At 43.8% G+C, this 24,162-nt stretch overlaps 1 protein-coding gene across 1 annotated transcript; it reads right to left on the minus strand.

Annotated features, from left to right (window-relative positions):
- Positions 1-10,694: 10,694 nt before the first annotated feature.
- Positions 10,695-24,085, minus strand: LOC135896236 (zinc transporter Slc39a7-like). Its single transcript, XM_065424597.1, has 3 exons — positions 23,018-24,085; positions 19,210-19,421; positions 10,695-12,737 (listed from the first exon to the last, which is right to left on the minus strand). Exons 1-3 carry the CDS (start codon positions 23,934-23,936, stop codon positions 12,486-12,488), a joined length of 1,383 nt encoding a protein of 460 aa, XP_065280669.1. The 5' UTR covers positions 23,937-24,085; the 3' UTR covers positions 10,695-12,485.
- Between the last annotated feature and the right edge of the window lie 77 nt (positions 24,086-24,162).

Here is a 24,162-nt window from a genome sequence, read left to right on the forward strand (position 1 = left end):
TGCACTATCGGTCGTGAAGGCGTTAGATGCTACGGAGCCGCTATTAGCGGCTCTAAAATAAGGGTGTTAATCATGGCTCTCACGATAAAACACTGGACATGGGAACAGAAGATGCATCATTCTGTTTTAATGCAATGGAATGCTCGAGGTCTGCGCGGCCGCATGTCTGACTTTAGGCAACGAGTCTTCAAATACCGCTTCCCAGTCATCGTGATATGCGAGCCAAATCTCACGTCGGAATTTCGCCTTTCCTGATACGTTAAGCTCTGTTCACGTGAAGATGGACCCAAGAGCAAAGTGTTGTGGACACAAGGACACAAAGCAATGTGTATACGCAGTGACATGACGTTTGTGCGGAACACGATCACTCCACATGACAGCAATGAATATGTGTGTGTGACACTAAAACATAAACTACATCTGTTTTCGGTCATCGGCGCCTACATACCTCCTAGACAAAGACTTAACTCTCTTATCTATCCACTGTGTTACAAAGTTCCCCAGGCCCTCATGTTGTTATTGGAGACTTCAACGCTCATCTTCCTTACTGGCGAAGTGCCGCAATGAACTGTCGAGGTAGGAACTTGGACTTCATAGACACTGAAGGTCTGGCTGTCATCAACGATGGATCTCCAACTTACATCCGCAGCACTACCTACGGAAGTTGCTTAGACCTCACTATTGTATCTCAGAGCCTCCTGCCCTTATTCAACTGGTGCTTGGACATAGAAACGCATGGGAGCGATCATATACCAACATATGTGCAGATGTAGTGGTTTGTGCAATCAACTGCATCTGCTCTACGCTGCACTGATTGGTCCACATTCTCTACATCTGTCGAAGAGTGCTGCGGAGACATCACTTCACCATCTGATATAGAAGACATTATTGTATCATCAGTGCAGAAGACAACTAAGTTCATCAGTGCACCTACATCCAGAACGGCGATTGATATTGAATATGAACGGCTCCGAGCGATCCGTCGTAGAGCGGAAAGGAAGGTTAGGCGAACTCAATCATCACCAGACCTTGCCTTATGTCGACGAGCTCAACGAAACATAAGGCGTCACCTTCAAAAAATGGCAAAACAACGGTGGAGGACCTTCTGTTCGTCTCTGGATCCTCAAAAGTCACTTTCTAGGATCTGGGAGATAGTACGAAGCCTTCGTGCCCCTCCTCAGCAAAAACATCCTTTCCGTGCTCTTGCACTTCACCAATCTCTGACGGAAGTGCAGGTTGCCGAAGACTTCTGTAAGAGAGTCACCCACACCGATGTTCAGCATGTCCAACATTGGATCGGCCCGTACTACCTCCTAAAGATGATCGTCTTGACCTTCCTTTCATGATGCCGGAATTGGAAGCTACACTTGTCGCGTCGAGACGATCTTCTGCCCCTGGACCTTACGGTATTTCATATACTGCTCCGTGCCACCTTGGGATGGAAGGTCGGAAAGTCCTGCTGTCATACTATAACGCCACGTGGTCATCCAGTACAGTCCCGAAGCAGTGGAAAACCAGCCGTTTGGTGGCCCTCTTAAAGCCAGGAAAATCGCCTTACGAAATGTCATCTTACCGGCCAGTAGCTTTAGCTAACTGTGTCGGTAAGGTGATGGAACGGATGGTGCTCACTAGATTAGAATGGTTCATGGAAAAGAATGAGCTTTATCCTGAAATGATGACCGGATTTAGACGTGGCTGGTCTGTAAAAGATGGGGTCATTGATCTCGTGTCCACAATCGAACACGAAAAGAAGCGACACCTACTTGTAGGAGCAGTTTTCTTAGACATAAAAGGAGCTTATGACAATGTACTGCACGAAGCCATTCTTGATGCCCTCAGTAATTTAGGCATCGGCGGCCGTCTCTACATGTGGATTGAAAATTACCTAGATGGTAGTACAGTCTTCATGTCCACGAATGATGGCGAAACGACAAGACACGCTGTGGTCCGTGGAGTGCCTCAAGGAGGACTTCTCAGCCCGAATCTTTTCAATGTTGCCCTTATTGGCCTTGCGGAAATAATTCCTGATGCAGTACGCATCAGTACACCTACGCAGACGACGTATGCATATGGGCATCCGCAGTCACGCGACCGCAAATTCGTGCCAGATTGCAGCGAGCTGTTTCTTTAACGTCTCAGTACCTGCAGGGCCAAGGACTACAACTTGCCCCAGACAAGTGCACTGCGATAGCGTACACACGGAAGCTTACGTGTTGGTATCCAATTATGATCAATGGAAATGCCATCCCATATGTCACCAACCACAAATACCTCGGCGTTGTCATTGACCGCGGCGTTTCATGGTCGAAACATGTGGCAATGTTAAAGAAAAAAATAACTGGGCTTGCTCAAGTTTTTTGCTTTCTGGCCAGTAAGAAGTGGGGTCCATCTGAGCATTCGCTACTCCGGCTGTACCAGGCTCTGTACGTCGGACACATTCGGTATAGCCTGCCAGTTTTATCAAGTATGAGCCCATCATGTTTACGTACGCTGGAAAGTGCCCAGGCACAGATGCTGAAAACATGTCTCGGTGTTCCACGTTGCACCTCAACCCACGGAACAATCGAGGAGGCTCGCGTCACCCCTTTACCTGTCTATCTGCGATGCGAACCTCTTATAGTATTCCTGCGACTGCTTTGCCGTCATGGACACCATCCCTTATCGACATTACCCGATATACAGCCGGACTCCACTTTTTCAAGAGCCGTTAAATGCCAAGAATCTGCCATACCAGCATACTTTGCCCCGGCTGACCTTCCACATATGCCCCCATGGGTAATGTCCAAAATACCGGTACGTCTATTTGTTCCGGGGATTTCTAAAAAATCGCGAATTCCTACCGTCGGCCTCAGACATTTAACACTTGAATATATATCGAAAGAATATGACTCCTCGGTGAGCGTGTATACAGACGGATCGGTCTCGTCGTATGCGTCTGGTGCGGCTTTCGTCGTGCCTGCGCATCAAGTCATTCGACGGTTTCGTCAGCATAGCAAGACGACTACAACATCTATGGAACTAGTGGCAATCAGAGAGGCTGTTCAGTATATTTCGCGACAGCCTCCTCAAATATGGACAGTCTTCAGTGATGCAAAATCGGCTCTTCAACTACTTAGAGTGGTGTTGAAAGAAAGCGCTTACAGAGTGTTGCCTCTTCAAACTGCCGAGCTCTACACTTTAGCACAAGAAAACGGCCACCACATCACATTTCAGTGGATTCCCAGTCACTGTGGTATACAGGGCAACGAACTGGCCGACGCCGAAACGAAGAAAACACTCGAAGAACAAGAGTCACTGCTTTCAATTCCTTTTTCAAGAGCGGACGCCAACCGTCTCCTCTCCAGTGTCATCCGAAAATTGACAGCAAAGCAGTGGGACAATCCGGATAATCGGCACAGACGACTCCAGAGATTGGACCCTACCATGAATTTTAGGCTACCACCGAAAATTCAACGAAGTTGTGCCAGTCTTCTGCACAGGCTAAGGCTGGGGCTACGTAGCGTTTACGCGCGGTACGTGCACTTCATGCGACGCACCGAGTCTCCACACTGTGAGGTGTGCAATGTGCCTGAGACTATAGGTCATGTGCTTTGTGACTGCCCTAAGTACGTGGAAGAGCGTGAAAGGTTGGACAACGACCTTACGCGTCTCGACAGCGCACTGTTGTCGGAGGACGTTATTTTAGGCCCTTGGCCAGATGCTCAATCGAGTTTCAAGGCCATCCAGGCATTGCATAACTTTTTAAAAATTACGGGCCTGGATTGCAGACATTGAGCATGCCAAATTGCTTGCCATATGTTCTACATCTTCCTTTTATCGTCATCGTCACCCATCATGCACCTCTTCCCTCTTTCTTTCCCTCTTCCCCTTCCCCCAATGCCGAGTAGCTGGCCAGGGGAATATACCTCAGGCCGACCTCTCAGCATTTCGTATCATTAAACTTCCAGTATCGTCCTTTGGACATTCACTGGAGATATGTGGTCCAATGGGATGGTTCATAGAGCGTTACGCAGAATATGTGCATTTTGCTGCCCTCGGCATCGTGCGCCTGCCAGCCGACGCTTCATCCTGGAAGATTGGAAATAAGCGGCTGCTTTGACTTAAGGAACGAATACTCCATACCGCAGGGGTATCCTATCTATGCGCGCGAGAAGCGCAGGGAAGTGAAGGTTAGCGCATTCGCTGCAAGAGTCGGCAATGCCCCACAGAACGTACACCTGCGAACACATCAAACGGCTGTTCCATGGTCGTATGTAGGCCAGTTCTACGCGCGTACTGTTCTGCACCGTGCGCCGGCTATCGCAAAACTCTGGTTCCGTGATGCTTCACTTACCGTGGTAAGAAGGCACCTCGGGCAGCAGTCAATGAATCTAAACGCGGAGTCAGAGATGACATTCTGCCTCCTCGCCGGCGCGCTGTCGTAGTGATGCGCGGCCACCCGAATTTCGTTCAATAAAGCACGACGATTCCTCAAGCGAGAATGTGTTTGTGCTCATAAACTCCATATGGATCGCAAACGGGTCGGTGTGTCGTACGTGTCTCCAGTGCTCAAGCAGAGAAAAGCAAGTATACTATAGAAGGCAGCGATAGGCGACCTTTTTTTTTAACATAAACACGCATGAACTGAGCAACGGCTGGTACCTGCGGTAGATGAGGACAGTTCACTTGGCTGGCCTTATAAGGCATGCTTATTTTCATAAACGCTGGCAGAAGCAGCCGATTCGACCTCACGGCCGAATTTGCAAAGTTCATGAACTTCATTCAACATGACTTCGGCAACGGCAATGCAATGAGACATTGCGATTTTTTAGTACTGCTGAGGAGCACGCGCGTCCAAGCAGCCCGGTTGCACGCAGCGCGGCGTGGTTTCGCGAGAAATGTAAACAAGAGAGGAGACCTGGCCCGATAGGCGGAGCAATGCCATGAGCAACGCCAACTTCCGGCTTCCCTTAAGCTTCACAAAGAGTGACGTCAGGGCCTCTCCCCAGTTTCCTTCCTCCATGGTGGGTTTAATGTTGTTATAAACATTTGACGCCAAAGGTGCATTGACTTTTCTAAAGTCGTACATCGGACCATACAACGAGACAAGCCAAATCAACACACTATATCAGACAAGTTGACTAGAGTGTACCACATTCTTGGTACTACTCTAAAGTTGACAAAGCACGTGCGCAGTGAGGTCTGATGAGACGAAGTTACGAAGTGTTGTGGTGGTTCATTTGTGCCGTTATGTCACAGAAAAGAATATCAACATTTTTTTCACCTGCGCCAAAGCATCCATGTGAAGACACTAAAGCCAGCATAGGTAACTACTTTTTATTTATTAAGGCGAAAGCCTTTCTAGGCTCATCGTGTAGTTAGTGCCAGCAGAACTGACCGCCGGAGTGTCCACCGAAGTGTAATCACGCCATATGAACACAGATTAAAGAATAAAAAATGATTGATAATGACAGTTAGTGAATGATGTTATAACAGAGATTGGTAGAGATTAGTGACTAGTAATGACTAATAATGACTCCAAAACGACCAATATGTCTAACAACGGCTTGTAACGGCCACAATTGATTAGAAATGTCTAGTAATTACTAATGACTTGTAATGACTATGAAATGACCAATATGTCTAACGATAGCTTGTAATGACCACAATTGATTACAAATGACTAAAAATGCTTACTAGTGAGCACTGATGACTAATAATGACCGAAATGACTTGTAACGACTAACGACAACTTGCAATGACGATTAGAAATGACTAAAAATGCTTAGTAATGACTGAAATGACCAATATGTCTAACAACTTGTAACAACTACAATTGATTAGAAATGACTAAAATGATTAGTAATGACTGAAATGACAACTGCCGACTATAATATGACTAACATGTCTAACGACAGCTTGTAATGATCACAATTGATTACAGAGGACTAAAAATGCTTAGTAATCAGCAGTGATGACTGATAATGACTTGTAATGACTACAATATGACCAATATGTCTAACAACTTGTAACGACTACAATTGAGAAATGGCTAACTATGTTTAGTAATGACTTAAATGACTTGTAATGGCTACTACTGACTATGATGACCAACATGTCTAACGACGGCTTGTAATGACCACAATTGATTACAAATGACTAAAAATGCTTAGTAGTGAGCATTAATGACTGAAATGACTTGTAACAACTAGTAATGACTATGAAATAACGAATATGTCTAACGACAACTTGTAACGACCACAATTCATTACAAATGACTAAAAATGCTTAGTAATAACCAATAATGAATGAAATGACTTCTGACTACTAATACGAAATGACCAATATGTCTATGACAAATGATTACAAATGACTAAAAATGCTTACTAATGAGAAGAGGCGAATGATAAGAGGAGAAAAGAGTGGGCTTTCATCGCTCACCTTTAAAAGAGATCTTAAGAGACCCTCTAATTTTTTTTTCTACTTTTGACTTTTATTCGTGAGGACACATTGAGCCTCCTCAATTTTCTTGTTCTTGCTACCCACGGGCTGCGAGAGCCAGCCAGTGCGCATGCATTTTGCCCCGAGCACCGCGCGGCGCACTTTGGCACGAATTTATTTTTCTCTGGCCGAGTGGATTTTCGCCTAACAGAGTTTTGGACACTTTCTGGCTAGCAGACGAGAAAAAGACACAATGTTTGCTCGTCGCCATCAGTAAAAGGGGACTCAATGGATTGCAGTGCATTCGCTTGAGTGCAACTTCTCCGGAAACTCTTGTCGCGCCGGTGTAGTATACCGATCAGTATGCGTATGGTTTTTTGTGGACTAAACGTGTCACGTTTTCTTCGGTATTCCTTCGGTAGGTGCCCAAAGTAGGCATTCGATTGTGGTCAACATGCTTTCCTTCGCGTTTTTTCATTTTGGTGGCATGACGCTTCAGTTGTCGGATACTCTTATTATATTATTGCGATAGCAATTATGTGGACTCTAGGTACATTCCTGCTGTCGCCATCTCTCTCATGTTTCGTATAAAGTCCAAGGGCGATAACATTGTGACCGTGCGCCGCATGCTGCATGTGCGAGTGAAAGCGTGGGGGGGAGGGTTGTGTAATGGGTGAGCCAACGATGGTGGCTAAGTCTTGTGTGCGCAAGGGAGAACAGCAGGGAGGAAGCGCGCTGCCTTCTGTCACGCCAGGGGGAGTGGAGGGAGGAATGGCAGGCCTTAGGTTTCTGTGATCTGTGATTTTGCAACATGTTTACTTGTCTTGTTTGACACATTATATACAGTGACTTTTTCTTGGGTACCTAGATTTATTGTAGACTTATACATATATAAAATTTTCTTGTTGGGAGGTTGTGTATATGTGCAGCGAACTTTGTTTCAAGCGACACTCTTTTGCCCTTTATCAAGCTGTATCTTCGCATTACTAATGTACAAGGGCGAGTGACGTGAAAGTGAGCGAACCAACCTTGCGCAATAATGGTTCAGTTCATTATCTATGTGGCATGCGCGTAGCACACAGGCATCTCTCATCTACAAAATAACACACAGGTGTGAGGATAGATGTTCTTTAATGCTCCCATACACTGGGTTGAACATGGTTGCATGGCATAATGGCCACTCCAAAAGTTTAACAGCATGGTGTTGCGAGGTTTTTGACAGCAGAAGGTGTTTCCCAAAAAGAAATTAATAGCCGTATGGCTGCCTTTAAAACTGAACATTGCATTTCATTGGCCGCTGTGAAGTGCTGGAGCAAACGGTTCAAAAAAGGACGTGAAGGTTGCAAAGACGATCCAAGACCAGGCCGAAGCTACCGTGCAATCACCCCCAACACAACTGCAAAGGTTGATGAGCTGATTAGACAAGAATGGAGGATAAGCATCGATGAACTGGCAGAGCGTGTGAACATCAGACACGGTTCGGTTCACGCTGTAATTCGTTAACATCCCTGTTATCGGCTTTTGTGTGTGCAATGGATGCCCAACATTTTGAACCGCCGCAAAAGACGGAGAGGTTTGGCGCTGCCTTGACTCATCTGACCCGGTATCACAATTAGGGTGACGACTTCTTGTCTGCAATTGTGACTGGGGACATATCATGGTGCCACTACTACGAGCCTGAAACACGATGGCAAAGCTTACAGTGGAAACATTCGAATTCACCACCCCCAAAAGAAAGTGAAGGCCATCATTTCTGCCAGAAAGGTGTTGCCGACTTTCTTTTCGATCGTCAGGGGCCATTACTGATTGAATTCACTAAACCTAGAGAGACTGTCAACAGTTTTCGGTATTGTGAAATGCCGGATCGGCTGCGTGTAGCAATCAAGAACAAACGACGTGGAAAATTGACAAATGTGGTGATCTTGCTCCACAACAATGCCCGTCCTCATGTCGCTGATGTGGTTACATAAAACTGGCAAAGTTCAAGTGGGAAACGCTGCAACATCCGCCATAGAGCCCAGACCTGTCGCCTTGGGACTTCCACATTATGGGGCAATTGAAAAAATAGCTTAAGGGAACCTGATTCGTGTTGTACGATGACGTGAAAGAGTCATTTACAGACTTTTTGAGCAAGCAACCTAAGGAGTTTTAAGAGGTGGAAATCGCGCTACTCGTTAGTCAGTGGGATAAATGTCTAAATGCTCATAGAGACTACTTAAGTACTCCGTCAGTCATATATTTGCATTGGCTCACTTTCATTTAACTTGCCCTCTTATATTTTGCAGAACTTCTGCTTTTTAAGTGTGCTTTCTGTTGCCACTATAATTTCGGTGCAGTTACTCAATACATGATCGGTGACAGCTGCTCCTATGCAATACATTGGAACAAAGGACAGCGTCATTGAAATTTTTCCCTGGCCATCGCATATATACAAAAATGTAAACAAAGCTTTTGAATGACAAAGTTTCATTAAAAAATTTGTCCTCAACTTGTTCATTTCATGGCCTTTACATTTTTCATATGAGCAGCATGCACTGCTTTGCTGGTTTCGAACTGATATATTTCATAAGTTCGCGTGATATTTTCTTTACTTATTAAATAGACAAAAAAAAACATGGAAGCATTGATTTTAGTCATTTTGGGCACAATTTTTGGGACATACGAGTATATTCTTTTATAAAAAAAGATACATATTTTACTTGTCTTGACAGTGCATAGCGTTCAAGAATTCGTTTGGAGCATCTTTGGCAATGGCAATACAGTTATTCACGTAACTGATCCCTTGACAAATACTACAAGGAGGAGGCCGAGCTGCAAAGTGAGCCCCCCCCCCCCAAACGAAATTTCTGGCTATGCCACTGCTAATTACCCGCCGCAGTAGTTCAGTGGCAATGGCACTGCACTGCTGAGCTTTTTGCTTGTTTGCTTAGATATAGGTGCACATTAAATAAACCCAGGGGGTCAAAATTAATCCAGAGCCCTCCACTACAGCATGCCTCAAAATCCAATGTCTTGCAGTGATGGGAATGGCCAAGAGTATTTTGGAGCAGGTTTAGCAGCAACAAAAATGACAATTCGGAGCAGATTTTTGTCCCAGTCAACAATGATAATTCTGAATGACTGTGGGCCAGACACTATTCCTGCAAGTCAAAAACGGTTTGGGAGTACTGGCACACATCATTGTGAATGTTGTCAAGAAAGATAATCTGCGTATGCAACCACTCACAAACAAATTACAACCATCATGTGGCTACACTGAGTCAACCTGCATGCTCAAAAAAGAAAATACTGCGCATCCTTAGCAGTAAAGCAAGCCACCCAAAGGCCAAAAAAAAAAATGACAGCAATACAGTCACATGATATGCAGGATGGTCATTCGAGAAATTTTATTTTAGGCCTAAAGTAGTCTAGCTAGTAAAATGGCAGAGCTACAAATCTGCTGCGTTGCAAGCGCACACAGATAATCACGATAGAGAAGCTAATAAACATGAAATGGGGCAAGTTTTAGTTTTCTGAGCGCCATGACACAGCAACCATGGCGAATGTATGAAGTCTGCGCTGTCGGTTGGGGAACACTTCTCCCACTAAGGCTGCACTGGTGGTACAAAGTGCAAATGCAACAGAACCTCATCCCAAACTATGCAACATCCGCGAATATGGCACACAGAGTTTCCTAATGGCAGACCACAAACATGCACGTGCGTGCACTAGATTAGCTCAGTGACCCTTTCACCCATTAAGCTTTATGAATGACAGGAGATGAGAGGGAACTCTCTGCATAAGGTGGTGACAACCACCACCTGGCATCAAGCACAACTCCTCTTCCTTTTTGCAGTGGCCTCCGAGATTGCATGGCATGTCTCGTCTTGGAGCAGCTTTGGAGCAGTTTCTCTCATTTGTAGCATGGATGTAGCAGCTTTAAGGGAATGCAGCAGATTGGAGCACTTGTAGCAGCATTGCCACCACTGGTTTTGGTACACAAAACCTCAGCATTTAATTGCTATTTAAACTAAGTACCCCTAATCGAGACTCGAATTTAAGCTACCGTAGAAATAAATCACTTCTTGCAAGAGGGTGTACAGTAGTGGCATATCTGCACAGCAGCCGACAAAATTAAAATAGTTTCCAACCAGCATGACTACAAAGTGGAGAAACATTAATAAGTGTAAATGGCCAAGAATCCTTTCACTAGATTTCCAAATCCTTCTACTAAATTTCAAACCAGCAAACTACTATCCATTAATAAAGAGGACCATAAGCTTGGTCAAAGAAGATACCTTGAAACCGTATTTTATTCACTTCCAATTCACAACATCAGCATCTTCTCCATTGACATATTACAAGGCCATAACAAAAAAATATAGGAAATCACCATATCGTAACTAGCCTTGGACTCTGAGATCCACTGTTAGAGGAAACATGAGAGCATGGCATCAGCTGCATACTCCTGTTGAATGCCACCACTACAGAGCAAAGGCCATATGCTTCATGTTCCCCATGACAATAGATCGCTGTGTACATTTACGCACTCTCTCAACCACACAATTGCAGGAGCAAGGCAATGTGCAGACATCATGGGCTAACATTAAATGCTTTGTCCTGTATTCAGAACACCAACTTGTCTGGCAGAGGCACGTAAGTTGTTAGCAAATCTAGTTTCTACTCTAGATATTATGCAAGGCCTTTTATCGCCATAATACAATTAAAGTGTCACAAATACATGCCAGCATGACCAACTATGGAAGATTTCAGCGCAAATCATACTGTTATCTGATATTTGGTATTGGTACTGATATTGATGTCTCTTTCTTTAAGACCTTGAGTGTCTGGTAAATGCAACTCCCTGGCAGCTTGCATCACCAATGCCTCGAGTACAGTAATAGAGGTTTATGAAGGAAAAAAAAGCATACAGAAAAGAGCTTGGACAACGATCCTGTCGGGCACAGTTAAGTTCCATTATTACACCGGAATGAGTGAGCGAGAGATGTCAACATACAAAAAGCTGCCGACATTAACAACAATGTACAATGCTCATGTAGATGCACATAAGAATCGCGCATACATTTTAGGAAATGATAGGAGAGATAAGAGTTGCAGTACATTCCACCATGTTACATTCAGTCATGCTGCAGTTTCATCACACAAAACAATTCTCAGTGTGAGTGCTGAAAAATTCAAGAATAGCCAATCTTCTGCACCACCTTGGTTAAATTTACTGTATAATATATATTATCACATTTTTACTAGTATCATAAAAAAAAGAGAGAAAAAAGGACGGTACAGCACACAACTGGGCTAGTTGGCTCATAGCTATCAATATATAAAGGCGCAACACAAGACACAAGATAAGGCAGGCACTCCCCCAAAAAGTTAATTGAAATGACTGTGGATGTTTACACTCAACACACAATGCACAGAAGGCTACGTAAAAAACTATTCCAGGCCTTATAGCATGCAAGTCTCCTACATCATAAATAATAACAGTACACATCATTAACACTTTGATCCTGCTTCACAGTGGTAAATGCTACCAGAGTTCTCATTAATTGCAACAATATATTTATATGAATAAGAAATCACAAAATAATATATGAGAAAACGTCCTGTATAGCTTTCTGTGCCTATTGTACTGACCGTAAATAACTAGTTATTTTAACAAACCTTACTGTCAATAAGGTGCCATTCTGCCTCTTTTTTGTGTGTGTACATCACTTGCACCATTCATTTGATAAAGTATATGACATTGTGCCATGTTCAAATGAACTTGTCACCAGTTCCCCATGACCAACTGTCCCAGCCCGCCTGCATCGAACGAAATGCTCAGAATTCTTATACAATGCCATTGAATAAATAATGTGTACGATTATTGTAAATAAAGTAAGCTTAAGACCAATGCATTACACTTGTGCAACAGAAGTGATTCTAACTGTAACATTAGGGAACGTAACACAGTTCACGTGCAACAGTGGCTCCCTCCCATCCCAACACCTATCCAAACAAAATGTAACATCCAACCATGTGACAGAATTCTTTTGTGCACTTTGGTTTTTCCCTTCAGCTATGATTTACTCAAACTGGGTGAGTAGCGCCATCATGGACACACCAAGCAGCAGTGCAAATATCTCTTTGACTGACTGCCACAGTCGTGTGTTCTCCAGCAGCTCAGGAATGACTGAGACGGTGGCAATGTAGATAAACCCACCAGCAGTGAAGGGCAGCACCCATAGATTGGCGCTGCTGCTAACCCCATCGGCAATAAGGCTGCACAGTGTGCCACTAAGGCAGCCCACTGCTGTCACCAGCTGCATGCACATTGCCTGCAAAATAGGAGGCAACATAGTTAGGGCACACACACTAATTCTACAAATCTAGTAAAGTGCCATAAATCTTACAACAATGTACTTCAACTTTAGTGAACTGGAAGATTTAGGTTTGGTGTACTCATTAGGGGAGGCAAATCACCGAGTGTGCAAAAGAATACAAAAAGGTCTACAAAAGAACACAAGCGGGACATGGGGCATTGGGCATGTAAAGATGCTAGGGTGCACTATTTCTGAAACTCCCTAATACTTTCATAGGAAAAGGAACATGAGATAAAAAAACAGACAGACATTGGGCAGCTTATCGAAGTGTTCTGTGTTGCCGCACCATTGAACAGTTTGGACTTTTAAAGCAAAGCTCTCTTTGCCTCTTCCTTTGTCTTTCCCACTGCTACTGTGGCTGCTGCTGTTTGGCACACCCCGGAGTCGGGGGGTGGTTCAGAGCGTGTGTATACATTACAGGAGCGAGACAGAGAGGAAAGGTGACATGAGGAACTAATTTAGACCCCACCGCATTGAATGTGCACAATACCCTTTGGAGCTCCCTGGACATCGCCACATTAGCCTCTTGACAGCTGTAATTATCCCTGACCCCCCTCAAAAGCATTACAGTAACTGCAGTGCTTCCCATTCTACTAATGTGCGAGTCCACAAAGGTCGTAGACAGAACTGTAGAGAGGAGGAGCAGAAGAGGCAGTTCCTATACAAGGGGGGTGATGTGAGAAGGCAAGGGAACCCTACTAGTATACGACAGCGGTTTCAGAGAAACTGGATAAGCTTCAGTTCAAGGTATGGTACAGTACGTTCCTGCTATTTCTGAAAAATAAACACCATGCAAATATGTCAAGTAGACAAATTACGCAGGGCATGCTGAAGAGAGCCACATTAATGAAAGCACACAGCAGGGTCCAGGCGACACTAGGGAAGCTGTTGACCATCAAATCGATACTTCTGTGCCCTGCCTCGGTAGCTTTGCGGCTATGGCATCGCTAGAGGTCGCGGATTTGATCTCGACCATGGCAGCCTCATTTCAACAAGGGCAAAATAGAACACGCATGTGTACTTAGATTTTGGGACACGTTAAAGAACATCACGGTGTCAAAATTAATCTGGAGACCACCACTATGGCATGCCTCATAATCCAATTGTGGTTTTGGCACTCACAGCCCTATAATCCAATTCAAGTTTAATACTTATGCCACAATTTGATGAGCCAGGTGAGGTAATGACAATGCTCAACCCTCTCAGAAGTTACGAAATATGGCGCACAACAACACCTCAAGCAAACATCTCTCCCTGTGTGTTCTGTGTACTACGCAGACAAAGAGCAGTGGTACACGCAAGGTAACGTTTAACATCAACCGACCACTCTCGTGTTAGACTAAAGGTTGAAGAAATTAAGCTTTCGATGTCAACATCACCACTAATTGTCGCCAATCAAAGCAACCCGCACAGAAACCTTCACTTACATCGATTCCCACAGTGCGCGAGATCTGCATAATTTTTTTACAAAGTGAGTATTGATCATTACATTATAGGCATTACTATTTAGTGCGTGAATAATTATTTATTAGCTGGTGAGAGCTCTTACCAGCCAAGTCATAAGATTACCTCGACTGGAACTTACAGAAATGTTTTTTAAATTGAGGAGAGCAGCTCAAAGCTTGCTGAAGGTTTCAGTCTCAATGGTGGAATTCTTATAATGTACTGTCTATTCAAACTAAATGTTGGCAAGACTTTAACAATAATGGAAGGCTTTATGTGAATGGCAGTCACTGTGTTAATGGCTGCTGTTCATGCTAGTCATGAGTATTTTTTTTCTTCATTTTGTGGGCTATTTAATTACTAAGTTTTTAATTAATTTACCTAAATGATAAGGCATCAATGCAAAAATTGTGGGGTATGTCAAGACATTACCGCTAATACCGTTTTATAGAATCAAGGTCTTGCATGGTCCTTTTTTCCATAAAAGAAAGGAGGGGGGGGGAAAGAAACCCACTGAATTTTTGAAATACAATGTGAAAATATTTCTGCACGCTAGGATTTGCAGCACTTTCAAACAAACCTCGTAAAATACAGACACAGCCTATTACACTGCGTATAATATGTGCAGTGCACTAGATGACGAGATTTACATTTCAGACTGCTGCTAAATGGCGCGCAAGTGCATTGTCGGGTGGCATTCAGAAAATTTTGTTGGCTTTTTTTTTTCGTTGTTGCTGTTGTAAAAAAGGACCACACAAGGCCTAGGTTACCTTAAATGCTGTTATCAGTCATCTTTCAACCCTTTCCACAAGTTTTGCACTGATGCCTTCTCAAAAAGGTAAATTAATTAAAGTTATCTAATTAACCTTACATATTTAGCAAAATAAGAAAAATACAGATGACTAGCATGAATAATAACCAGCAGCATACAGTGATCGCCATTGACATAAAGCAAAACATTATTTTTAATTCTTGGCAACCCTTAATTGGGGCAGTAGGTGTGCATTTGTGTGCATGTGTATTTGTGCGTGTGTGTGTGCATGTCGTCTTAAGACTTCAAGACAGCTCAGGAACATAATTGCTTTCCGAATCAGTTTTTATTACTGACTGGAAGAGCAATTTTTTTGTTTGCGCGTCACTGTTGGATGCCAGAAGCAGTATCCCCATGTACACGGACAAAGTAACCATCTCCTCACGGTGGCCGCATTTCGATGGGGGCGAAATGCGAAAACACCCGTGTATTAGATTTAGGTGCACGTTAAAGAACCCCAGGTGGTCGAAAGTTCCGGAGCCCTCCACTACGGCGTGCCTCATAATCAGAAAGTGGTTTTGGCACATAAAACCCCATAATTTTTTTTAATGTTTGATACAGTAAAGACGGTTTTTCTTTATAGAAATAAAGAGGGCAATGCAACCTTGTGTTGTTGCTTACCACGTTGACACTGCATCCTGGATTTTTATGTAATTTCACAATATTCGAAGCACACTTCACGGTTCTTTTTCAGCATCTGTGATGACACAACAGCCTATATAATTTTTCTCTAGGGCTGTCCGCAAGCATATAACTAAACCACTTTCACATAGCTCCGCATGCATCTGGCATCAATACAGGGTGGAAATGTTATGTAATTGATTCACAGACACTTTTGAGAAGGATTGAAGGCAAAGTGCAATGTATTGCACAAGCAGCCTCAAGAGCATGCATGCGTGCAAACACAAAGGTTTTTTTAGACTGAGCATAATTTTGAAAAATTGCCTGTGCTGATAGCACAATTCCAATCTTACAAACTGGATTGCTCGCGGAGCCAGACATTTTTCCCCCCAATAAACCGAAATGCATAAGTGACTAATTAAAAATTTTCACTGAAATAACGAAGCCAGTAAAACCGGCGCCTTACTACATTATATCGAAATTTCATTACTTTCAAATTAGACCTTTTATGCAAATAAGCAGTTGCCAACCAATTCTTATTACATGAAAGGGGCCTAAAATTTTCCCAATTATTGGGCAATTGAAAAAAAAAAAGCATTCCAATGAGAAAGAAAATAATTTTGTTGAATTTGAGAGTCAGAGATCACAGATATGGTTTCGTGCTGTTTTGACAATATCTTCACATTGGCGGTATGAAGCAAAGTCAGCAAAGCTTTTGCGGCTACTCCGCCGCTGCCGCAGATAGTGTCGCCCACAGTGAGACGACGCATCATGTGAGAAGCGCAGGAAGAGGGGAGCGAATGCTTTGTCTGCCTCTCGTTTCAAAACGTCTCTGAAACTGAAAATTACACGACCTCCAGCACTAACGCGTGGGAAGAAAGCACACATGAAGGCAATGGCCATCTCGGCTCGCTAATCTTTGCACCCACCGCAGGTTACCTCCAAGACAGGGCACACAGGCTGTGTATGTGCTCAGCCGTGGTGAAAATTTGTTTGTTTATTGAGTCATGTCGTGTCAAAGTCATGTGAAGTATTGCCGGGCTAGAGGAGATGCATGCCCACCTGCTCCCCAAGTCCCCCCCTAGTGCTTGCTTATTCCCCTCTGCCTCATCCCCGTGGGAAAACAGCACGCGCCTCAAGACACTGTCCTTTTCGGCTCACCCTTGCACGCTGCCCTTGCACCCATAGCATAAAGCGCACAGGGCCACAATAGGATCTTACCACATTTGGACTTCATACAGAACATAATGGCAAGAGGATCTTGCTGCTATGCCGCTGTGCTTCGGCAACTGTTTTGTCACACGATTTGAGAGGCGCGTTCACAAACAACCGCAGTTTCCAATGATTAACTCGATATTCCTTTGTGACAGCGGTGAAATTTTATTATGCTGAAATAGTGCGTAAACATGCTTCGTTATACTGAGGTTCAAAATCGCACATCGCAGATTGCCTTCAAGATACGGGAGCCGCACCGTAAGCAGCAGCCACCGAAGCAGAACCCTCTCTCTCTCGCGCCTCCACCCCCTCACCCCTGTGCCTCGCGCGCAAAAGAAGACAGCGCGTTTCCGCACCCCACCTTCCTCCCTCAAGCGCCGCATTCGTCGGGTGACCCTCGTAAGTCAGTTTTCAGCCCATGTTGACACGGCAAAAGTATGTTTTATATGCCCAATTTTGAAAAAAAAAATTGCCGCTAATTTTGTCCGCTGTAGCCGATAGTCCGCTGTAGCGCGGGCCGTTCAAACGAACTTCGTTTCATTAATAAAATAGGTAGAATAAACTAAGGCTGAAATATGGTCCATTATATCCGAAAGTCTATTGTATGCGGATCAGTTGTAACGAGCGTAGACATTAGTCGATAAAATCGGCAACTTGCTTCATTATATCGAAATTTTGTTATATTGAAATTCGACCTTTTGTGCAAATAAGCACAGTTGTTGAAAAATTTTTGTTATGCAGAAGAAGCCAAAAGATTTCTGAATATTGGGCAATTGGAAAAAGCAAGTTTGAATAAGAAAAAAGTTAGGTTTTGTTGAATTTGAGAGTCGGCAACGAAACGTATAGTTTCATGCCATGTCGACGATATCTTCACATCAGCAGCACAAAGCAAAGCCAGCCAGGCTTTCGTATTCGCTCTGCCCACAGAGCTGATAGTGTCGCTCGCAGTGGGACGACGCTATCATGAAAAGCGCCAGCAGTGGGGCGCAAATACTTCATCTGCCCCTCGATTCAATGCATCTCCATAACTCGAGATTACGTAACCTGCACTACTAAACGCGTGAGAAAGCAGTGCACATGCAATGCCACTTTGTGTAGAGATGCAATGCCATCTCTACACACCCACTCTTCGCACAAAGGGCAGATTACCTCTAAAACAGGGCATGCAGGCTGGGTGTGCACTCAGCCATGCTCACAGCCATGCTCACAGCCATGCGCAGCTAAGGCGCGCAACCTTACCCCTCGTTGCGCATGTTTGATCGCGTTACCGGGAGCTCACTCCACTAGCTCACGCGGGAAGACAGTGCTCATCAAACCGCCATTCATCTTGGCTTACCCTCATATGCTATAACTCATACCCAAAGCATACAGTGCGCAGGGCATGATAGGATCTTATTGCAGTTGGACTTTGTACAGAACATGACGCTGTTCCACTTTAGCAGACGCTCTTGGTCACATGACACACAATTTGGGAGGTGCGGTTGCAAGCAGCTGCTTGAATTTAACCATTTGACCATCTGCCTCCAAGAAAGCTTGTATTTATTGTCTCGTATTCCTCTGCGGCAACAATGAAATTTCGTTACATATTGAACTTGTGTGTAACGACACTTCATTATATTGAGGTTCTAAACGCATGATGTTCTATGGACAAGTTATAAAAGGTTATTTGCTTTGTTATATAGAGAATTTCGTAATATTGAAGTTTTTTATATTGCGGTTTAACAGTAATTTACAGCATATATTGCGATTTGCTAATTGCAGCTGTTGAGTTTGCAAGGAACATCCACTCGAAATTACGAGAGGATGACACCAGTTTCAGAACATGTATCAGGTGTCTATAAGCATGATGCACATGCCTATGTTTGAACAATGTTTTGAGCATACTTCTGCCCCCATAATGTGCAAAGATGTTACCGTTCATTTGCACAAGGAGCTAAAGTAGAAACAGAAGGCTTCTTTTCTGCTAATTTCCCTGTCATCAATGCAAAGCAAATTGCATCTCTACATAGAGATGTCATGATTGGAGGGGTTAATTATGTTCCTTGGGGTCATCATCTTGTGTTGTAAGCATGACAGCAAGCTGAAGGGAAAATGGCTGAAATTTGACATGAATCCCTTAGTGTCACCATGGTTCAAGCAGCATTGTGAATGAGTTAAAGCTTCAAAAACAAACATGGAGCCAAACAAAATCTGCTCTACAGCTTTGTGCAAAAATTTTAGGGACATGGTCAACAGAACAGTCAGTGAGAAAAAAAAATGCAACTAATTCATTGTTGTATACTGAAAGGTTGCATGCTCCTCACCAATAGTGAACTACACAATAAATATTTTCCTTACTTTGCGTTTGCTGTAGCCTGACTGCACCAGGATTGCGAAATCTCCAATTTCATGTGGGACCTCGTGCAGGAGGATTGTCACTGTAGATATAAAGCCTGCTGTGTTGCCAGCAATGTACGATGCACCTATGGCCAGGCCATCGGTGAAATTGTGAGTAAAATCAGCAGCCAAGTTCAGGTAGGCAGCCACTTTGATGTCTGATGGCCGTTTTTCTGGAGAGAACAAATGCAGCAGTCAGTTACATAGCACATTTATAAATGCTGAACCAGTATCCCATTAAACCCCTAACATGATATGAACAATACTTCCCCTAAACATCTGTAAAGCTTGGAAGACACATTTCATGCCCATAACGATTCCATAATGCAATGAGACTATCTACAGCAAAGTGCACTCATGAGCTAGTTGGTGACTTAATCATGGTAAAAAACCAGCACGAAGATGGGACAATGGCAACAAACAGCAGCACTTGCACCTTGCATCCTTGAGCTGTTGCCTTGTATTTGCATTATTTCTTATATTAGTTCTAACATGGCCACCATAACTGACACAAACACATGCTAGAAACAGTAATGACTATAAGACTTTTTGATGCCTTAATGTTATGCATTGTTATACAATTATGATTGTGGACATTCATGACAAAAAGGTAGTCTTAAAGGGACATTAAAGAGAAAAATGATTTCTTCTGCATCAGTAAATTACCTCTCTAGGACACCCAAAACACCACTCTTACCACGATAAGATGCTTGGTAAGCCAGAAAAAGCGCAAGAACGAAACATGGATGCCAAGCTTGAACTTCCCGCACCTGGTCGCTGTGACATCATGGATTCTGATGGCATCTTCTAGGGCCTACATAATTATATAGCAGTACAGATTGACTACATTGTGTTCTAAAGGAACCAAATATTAAACATGGCAAGTTTTGGAAACCTTTACTCAGCCAACGCGGCCCAAATGCAAAAACGTACTTTGGAATCCCTGACGTCACACTGACGTACCGGCGTCGGGGTTTAGGCGCGAAATTCAAATTCTGATACTTCGACCTTCATTTTCTCATCTAATAACCAAACTATTATTTTGAAATGCCTGCCTGCAGTGTTCTCAAACAATGCTTTATTAGTCTACACTGATTTGTTGTTTCGCTTTAGTGTCCCTTTAAGTTCATGATCACACGTTCACTGCAAACCTAAGACAGGTACGTACACCTACCTTACAAATATAACTTCTCTGTCATTACATTCATTACATGATGGCACTCAAGTACAATTTGTTCACAACAAATTCTACCAAGCAGGTAAGTGGCACAAGCTGTCTTACCAGCAGTTTCATACATGTCAGCCGAACACATCAAACTCAAAATTTATTTCATCAACCCTTTCGTTACCCATAGTAACAACTTTTTTAGCGTAGAACAAAGAACACAGGACTGAAAGCAACCCTTATTTATTATCCCCCTAGCTACATCATAAGTTTCAATGATGCATAAAAATTACCCTGATACATCTACTCACAAAAACCTATGATACATTAAGCTGGATTCACACAATGGGACAAATCACCTAATCAGTCCACAGACGAGTGTGACAATGCTGAGCTGCAATGAATCATGCTGCAAACAGCATGTCAGCAACTTCCTTTTCTGTGTCGCCATTCGGCGGCAATGAGCCCTGCCATGCCTGTCGTCTGCATACTGAACCGGCGATCCACCACATTGTGTGAATCTAGCTTTAAGTCACTGTTTCAGTGCTCTCAATGTCACATATCTATGATGGTGTGAAAGTTATTGTCTGCAGTTTCTAATGGTTTCTTCATTCTGCATCGTTTCAGCCACAAATTCATCTTTACAGCTTTGAGAACATCCTTTAATGTTCTGTAAGGCAAACAGACTTCAATCTGTAATTTCCCATTTCTTAAGCAAGTTGACTGTTATTTGCAGTTATTGTACTTACTGCCTGGTTCCCTTCTGTAATCATGTCTACACAGCAAAGCAGGACATGGCTGAGAGAAGAGGAAAGAGGAATATGAGCCTGCCATAAAGGTCTGTTATTCAGGCCTTTGACAATTTTAGCAGGTCATTTCCAAATTAACATAACTGGACAGTGTTAGCTTCAATAGGCTGTTAAAATATGTCCCATGCATCTACCTCCTTGGTTCACCCTCATTTTAAACCGTTTAAACCTGCCTTCTAAGATGGCTGTAGACGACTTAAATATATTTCTACTTCCTTGCCTAATCCTTTTTATATAAAAAAAAACAAAACAAAAAAGAACATGGAGGGTAATAATACCAGTGTAACTTCATGCATCTTAATACCATTTGCTATCTGTTGCATTTCTTCCTTCTATATTGATGGCATGAGTTGCAAGTACAGCATTATATTAATTAATAGCTTATCTGATTGCACAAATGCAATGTGCTGTCAAGTGGCCCCTGCTCATTTTAGCATGTTCTCTTGGTCAATGAAAATCTAGGATGTCAATGATAAAACTATGACATGATTATGAGGCACATTGTAAGGGGGACTCCAGATTAATTTTGGCCACCTGAGGTTCTTTAACATGCACCCAATGCATAGGGTACGAACTTTTTTGCATTTTGTCTGTCAAAATTTGATACCGTGCCCTCGGTCTTAGCTCAGCAACGCCAAAGCCACTATGCCACCACAGCGGGTATGTCAATGATTCTAGGTAAAAGTATGATCAGAAGATCATTATACTTATGGGCCAGTATTTTTTTATCTCTTTTGCACCATCTGTCTAGTGAAACAGTACATCACAAAAGTTTTACTTGCCAGTGGCACTTTTCAACATAACAGGAATTGCAAGTACAATCTAGTGCAGTACAGTGCTTCCCCTGCGTTTTAACAGACCAATGACTAAATCATCTCCCTCTTTGCTAGTGTCCCTTCAATGTTTAGATTAGTTATGCTGGAAAGTTTTGTGTCCTTGCCAGTGTTTCTCACATGCGATACCTTCTGGCTTAGCATAGGCACTGTGCAATGTTTGTATGAAATACATGGCCTCCCTTCTCACACAATAAATGTTTAATCCAACTCATCTAGCAGATCGTCTATTGCATTATAGCGACAGGTAAGAAGTTTAGTGCCAACATTCCTTATAGGGAACATGTATACACGCACTAGCGAACAGTCCTGTCCGATTCCCATTCCTATCCACATCCCTGTCTTCGCCTTGCTCAGGCACTGCCACAGCATGGACCTCCACACTCCATTAAGAGAAGGGGTTGCTCTTGGCTGTGACACACAGCTAACCGTTAACACTCCCCCAACGGGATAGCAAGACGTTTTTTTGAACATGAGGTCAGGTTAATCACTCCCCTAATCTTTTTTTTTGTCCTCTGTATTACTGCATGTGTATGGTTATGCTATGAGCTGTCATTGTCATTCCAGCATTTGCGATGCTTGCCATTTGCTGACCTTGACATCTTATTTAGAAAAGGCCACCCATGCTTGCATTGAAACTCTCTGATAGCCAAATTACACTATGTTATTATGTTGTTGCGTTTACCCTTCAGTGTGCAATGAAATGTAAATTTAGATTGTCAGGCCACAGTCTAAAACTCTTTAAAGGTTTTAAAATAGCATTGAATAGCCATACTAAAGATCAACACTCTCGAGCAAAGTAGTAAATGCAAGCAATATTCAAAGCTACAGTGTGTGACAAGAACAGAAGGCGTAAAAGCGGCAAAGTAACGCTCTCGCTCCCACTGAAGCACATGAGTTTAATTATTCCAGCCGTGCATCTTGCCAAGAATATGGCACAAGCACGGGAGTGGGACACTCACCACCATCGGTAGCACTCTTTTTATCCATCGCTGTGCTCTCTAGTTTGGCTTTCTTTCTGTGCACCAGAGCTGCAGTCGACTCGTTCTTGGCGTCCTCCGCACCGCTGGACTCTCCGTCACATTTTCCAGTGGGCCTTGTGTCAGCTTCGCCTGTTCCCGACGGAACCCGGTCGTCGGCACGATGCTCCTCGTGAACATGCTCGTGAAGCTGGTCATGACTATGACTGTGACCACCCTTGATCATGCGCACAAATTTTTCAACCATGAGGAAAGCTAGAATACCGGCGAGCACCCACAGGCCGACGCTCATGTCATGAGGCCCGTGAGAATGGTCGTGACTGTGAGAATGGCTGTGGGCATGACTGCCGTGGCTATGGCCGTGACCTGTGTGTGCAGTGCCTGAGACCTCTTCACTGCTGTGCGGCATAAGTGCGTGTGGAATGAGGTGGAGGAACGCATCGCCAAGCAGGCCCCCCGAGGCGAAGCTGAGGAGAACCTTGAGCAGCGACTCATGGCCAGAGCGCGAGTCAATGGGAATGAAAAATAGGATCAGAAACGGTGCGACACTAATCAGCAGTGTGGAACCGAGAGCACGGCCCCAAAGAAAGGCAGTCTCTTCGAATGATCGGATCGGTTTCTTCTTGGGAGCGGCCGATGCATGAGAATGAGAAGACGATGCTACGTGTCCATGGGAATGATGGTGGGCCTCGCTGCCAGCTGCAGCAGCTGCGACGTGCGGCTCGTTGGCTACGCGTGAGTACTTGAACGCTGCGGGTTCGGGTTCGTGGCCGTGTTCGTGATCATGGTCATGATCGTGGTCATGATCGTGTTCACTGTGGTAGTGGGCCCCTACTAGCTGGAGTTCGGCACTGACTAGCGCGACAAGCGTTACTAACAATGCTCTGTTACTTCGAAACATGCCTCTAGTTTGTGGAGGCGTCTTCACTAAAGAAACTTGGGGAGCGCGCCCACTACAAGAGCATGGTATCTAAACTAGTTTACAAAAGGGAGACTTCTCGTCACTCCTCGGCTAGGCGGGCATCGACAACTCTTTGCCGACGTGTTTTTAAATGAAGGCAACGACCATCGGCCCCCTGGCGGCTTTGTAAAATGCACCAAAATAAGGAAAATCATTATTATAATTT

Source organism: Dermacentor albipictus, chromosome 1 (genome assembly GCF_038994185.2).
Source record: "Dermacentor albipictus isolate Rhodes 1998 colony chromosome 1, USDA_Dalb.pri_finalv2, whole genome shotgun sequence".
NCBI lineage: Eukaryota > Metazoa > Arthropoda > Arachnida > Ixodida > Ixodidae > Dermacentor > Dermacentor albipictus.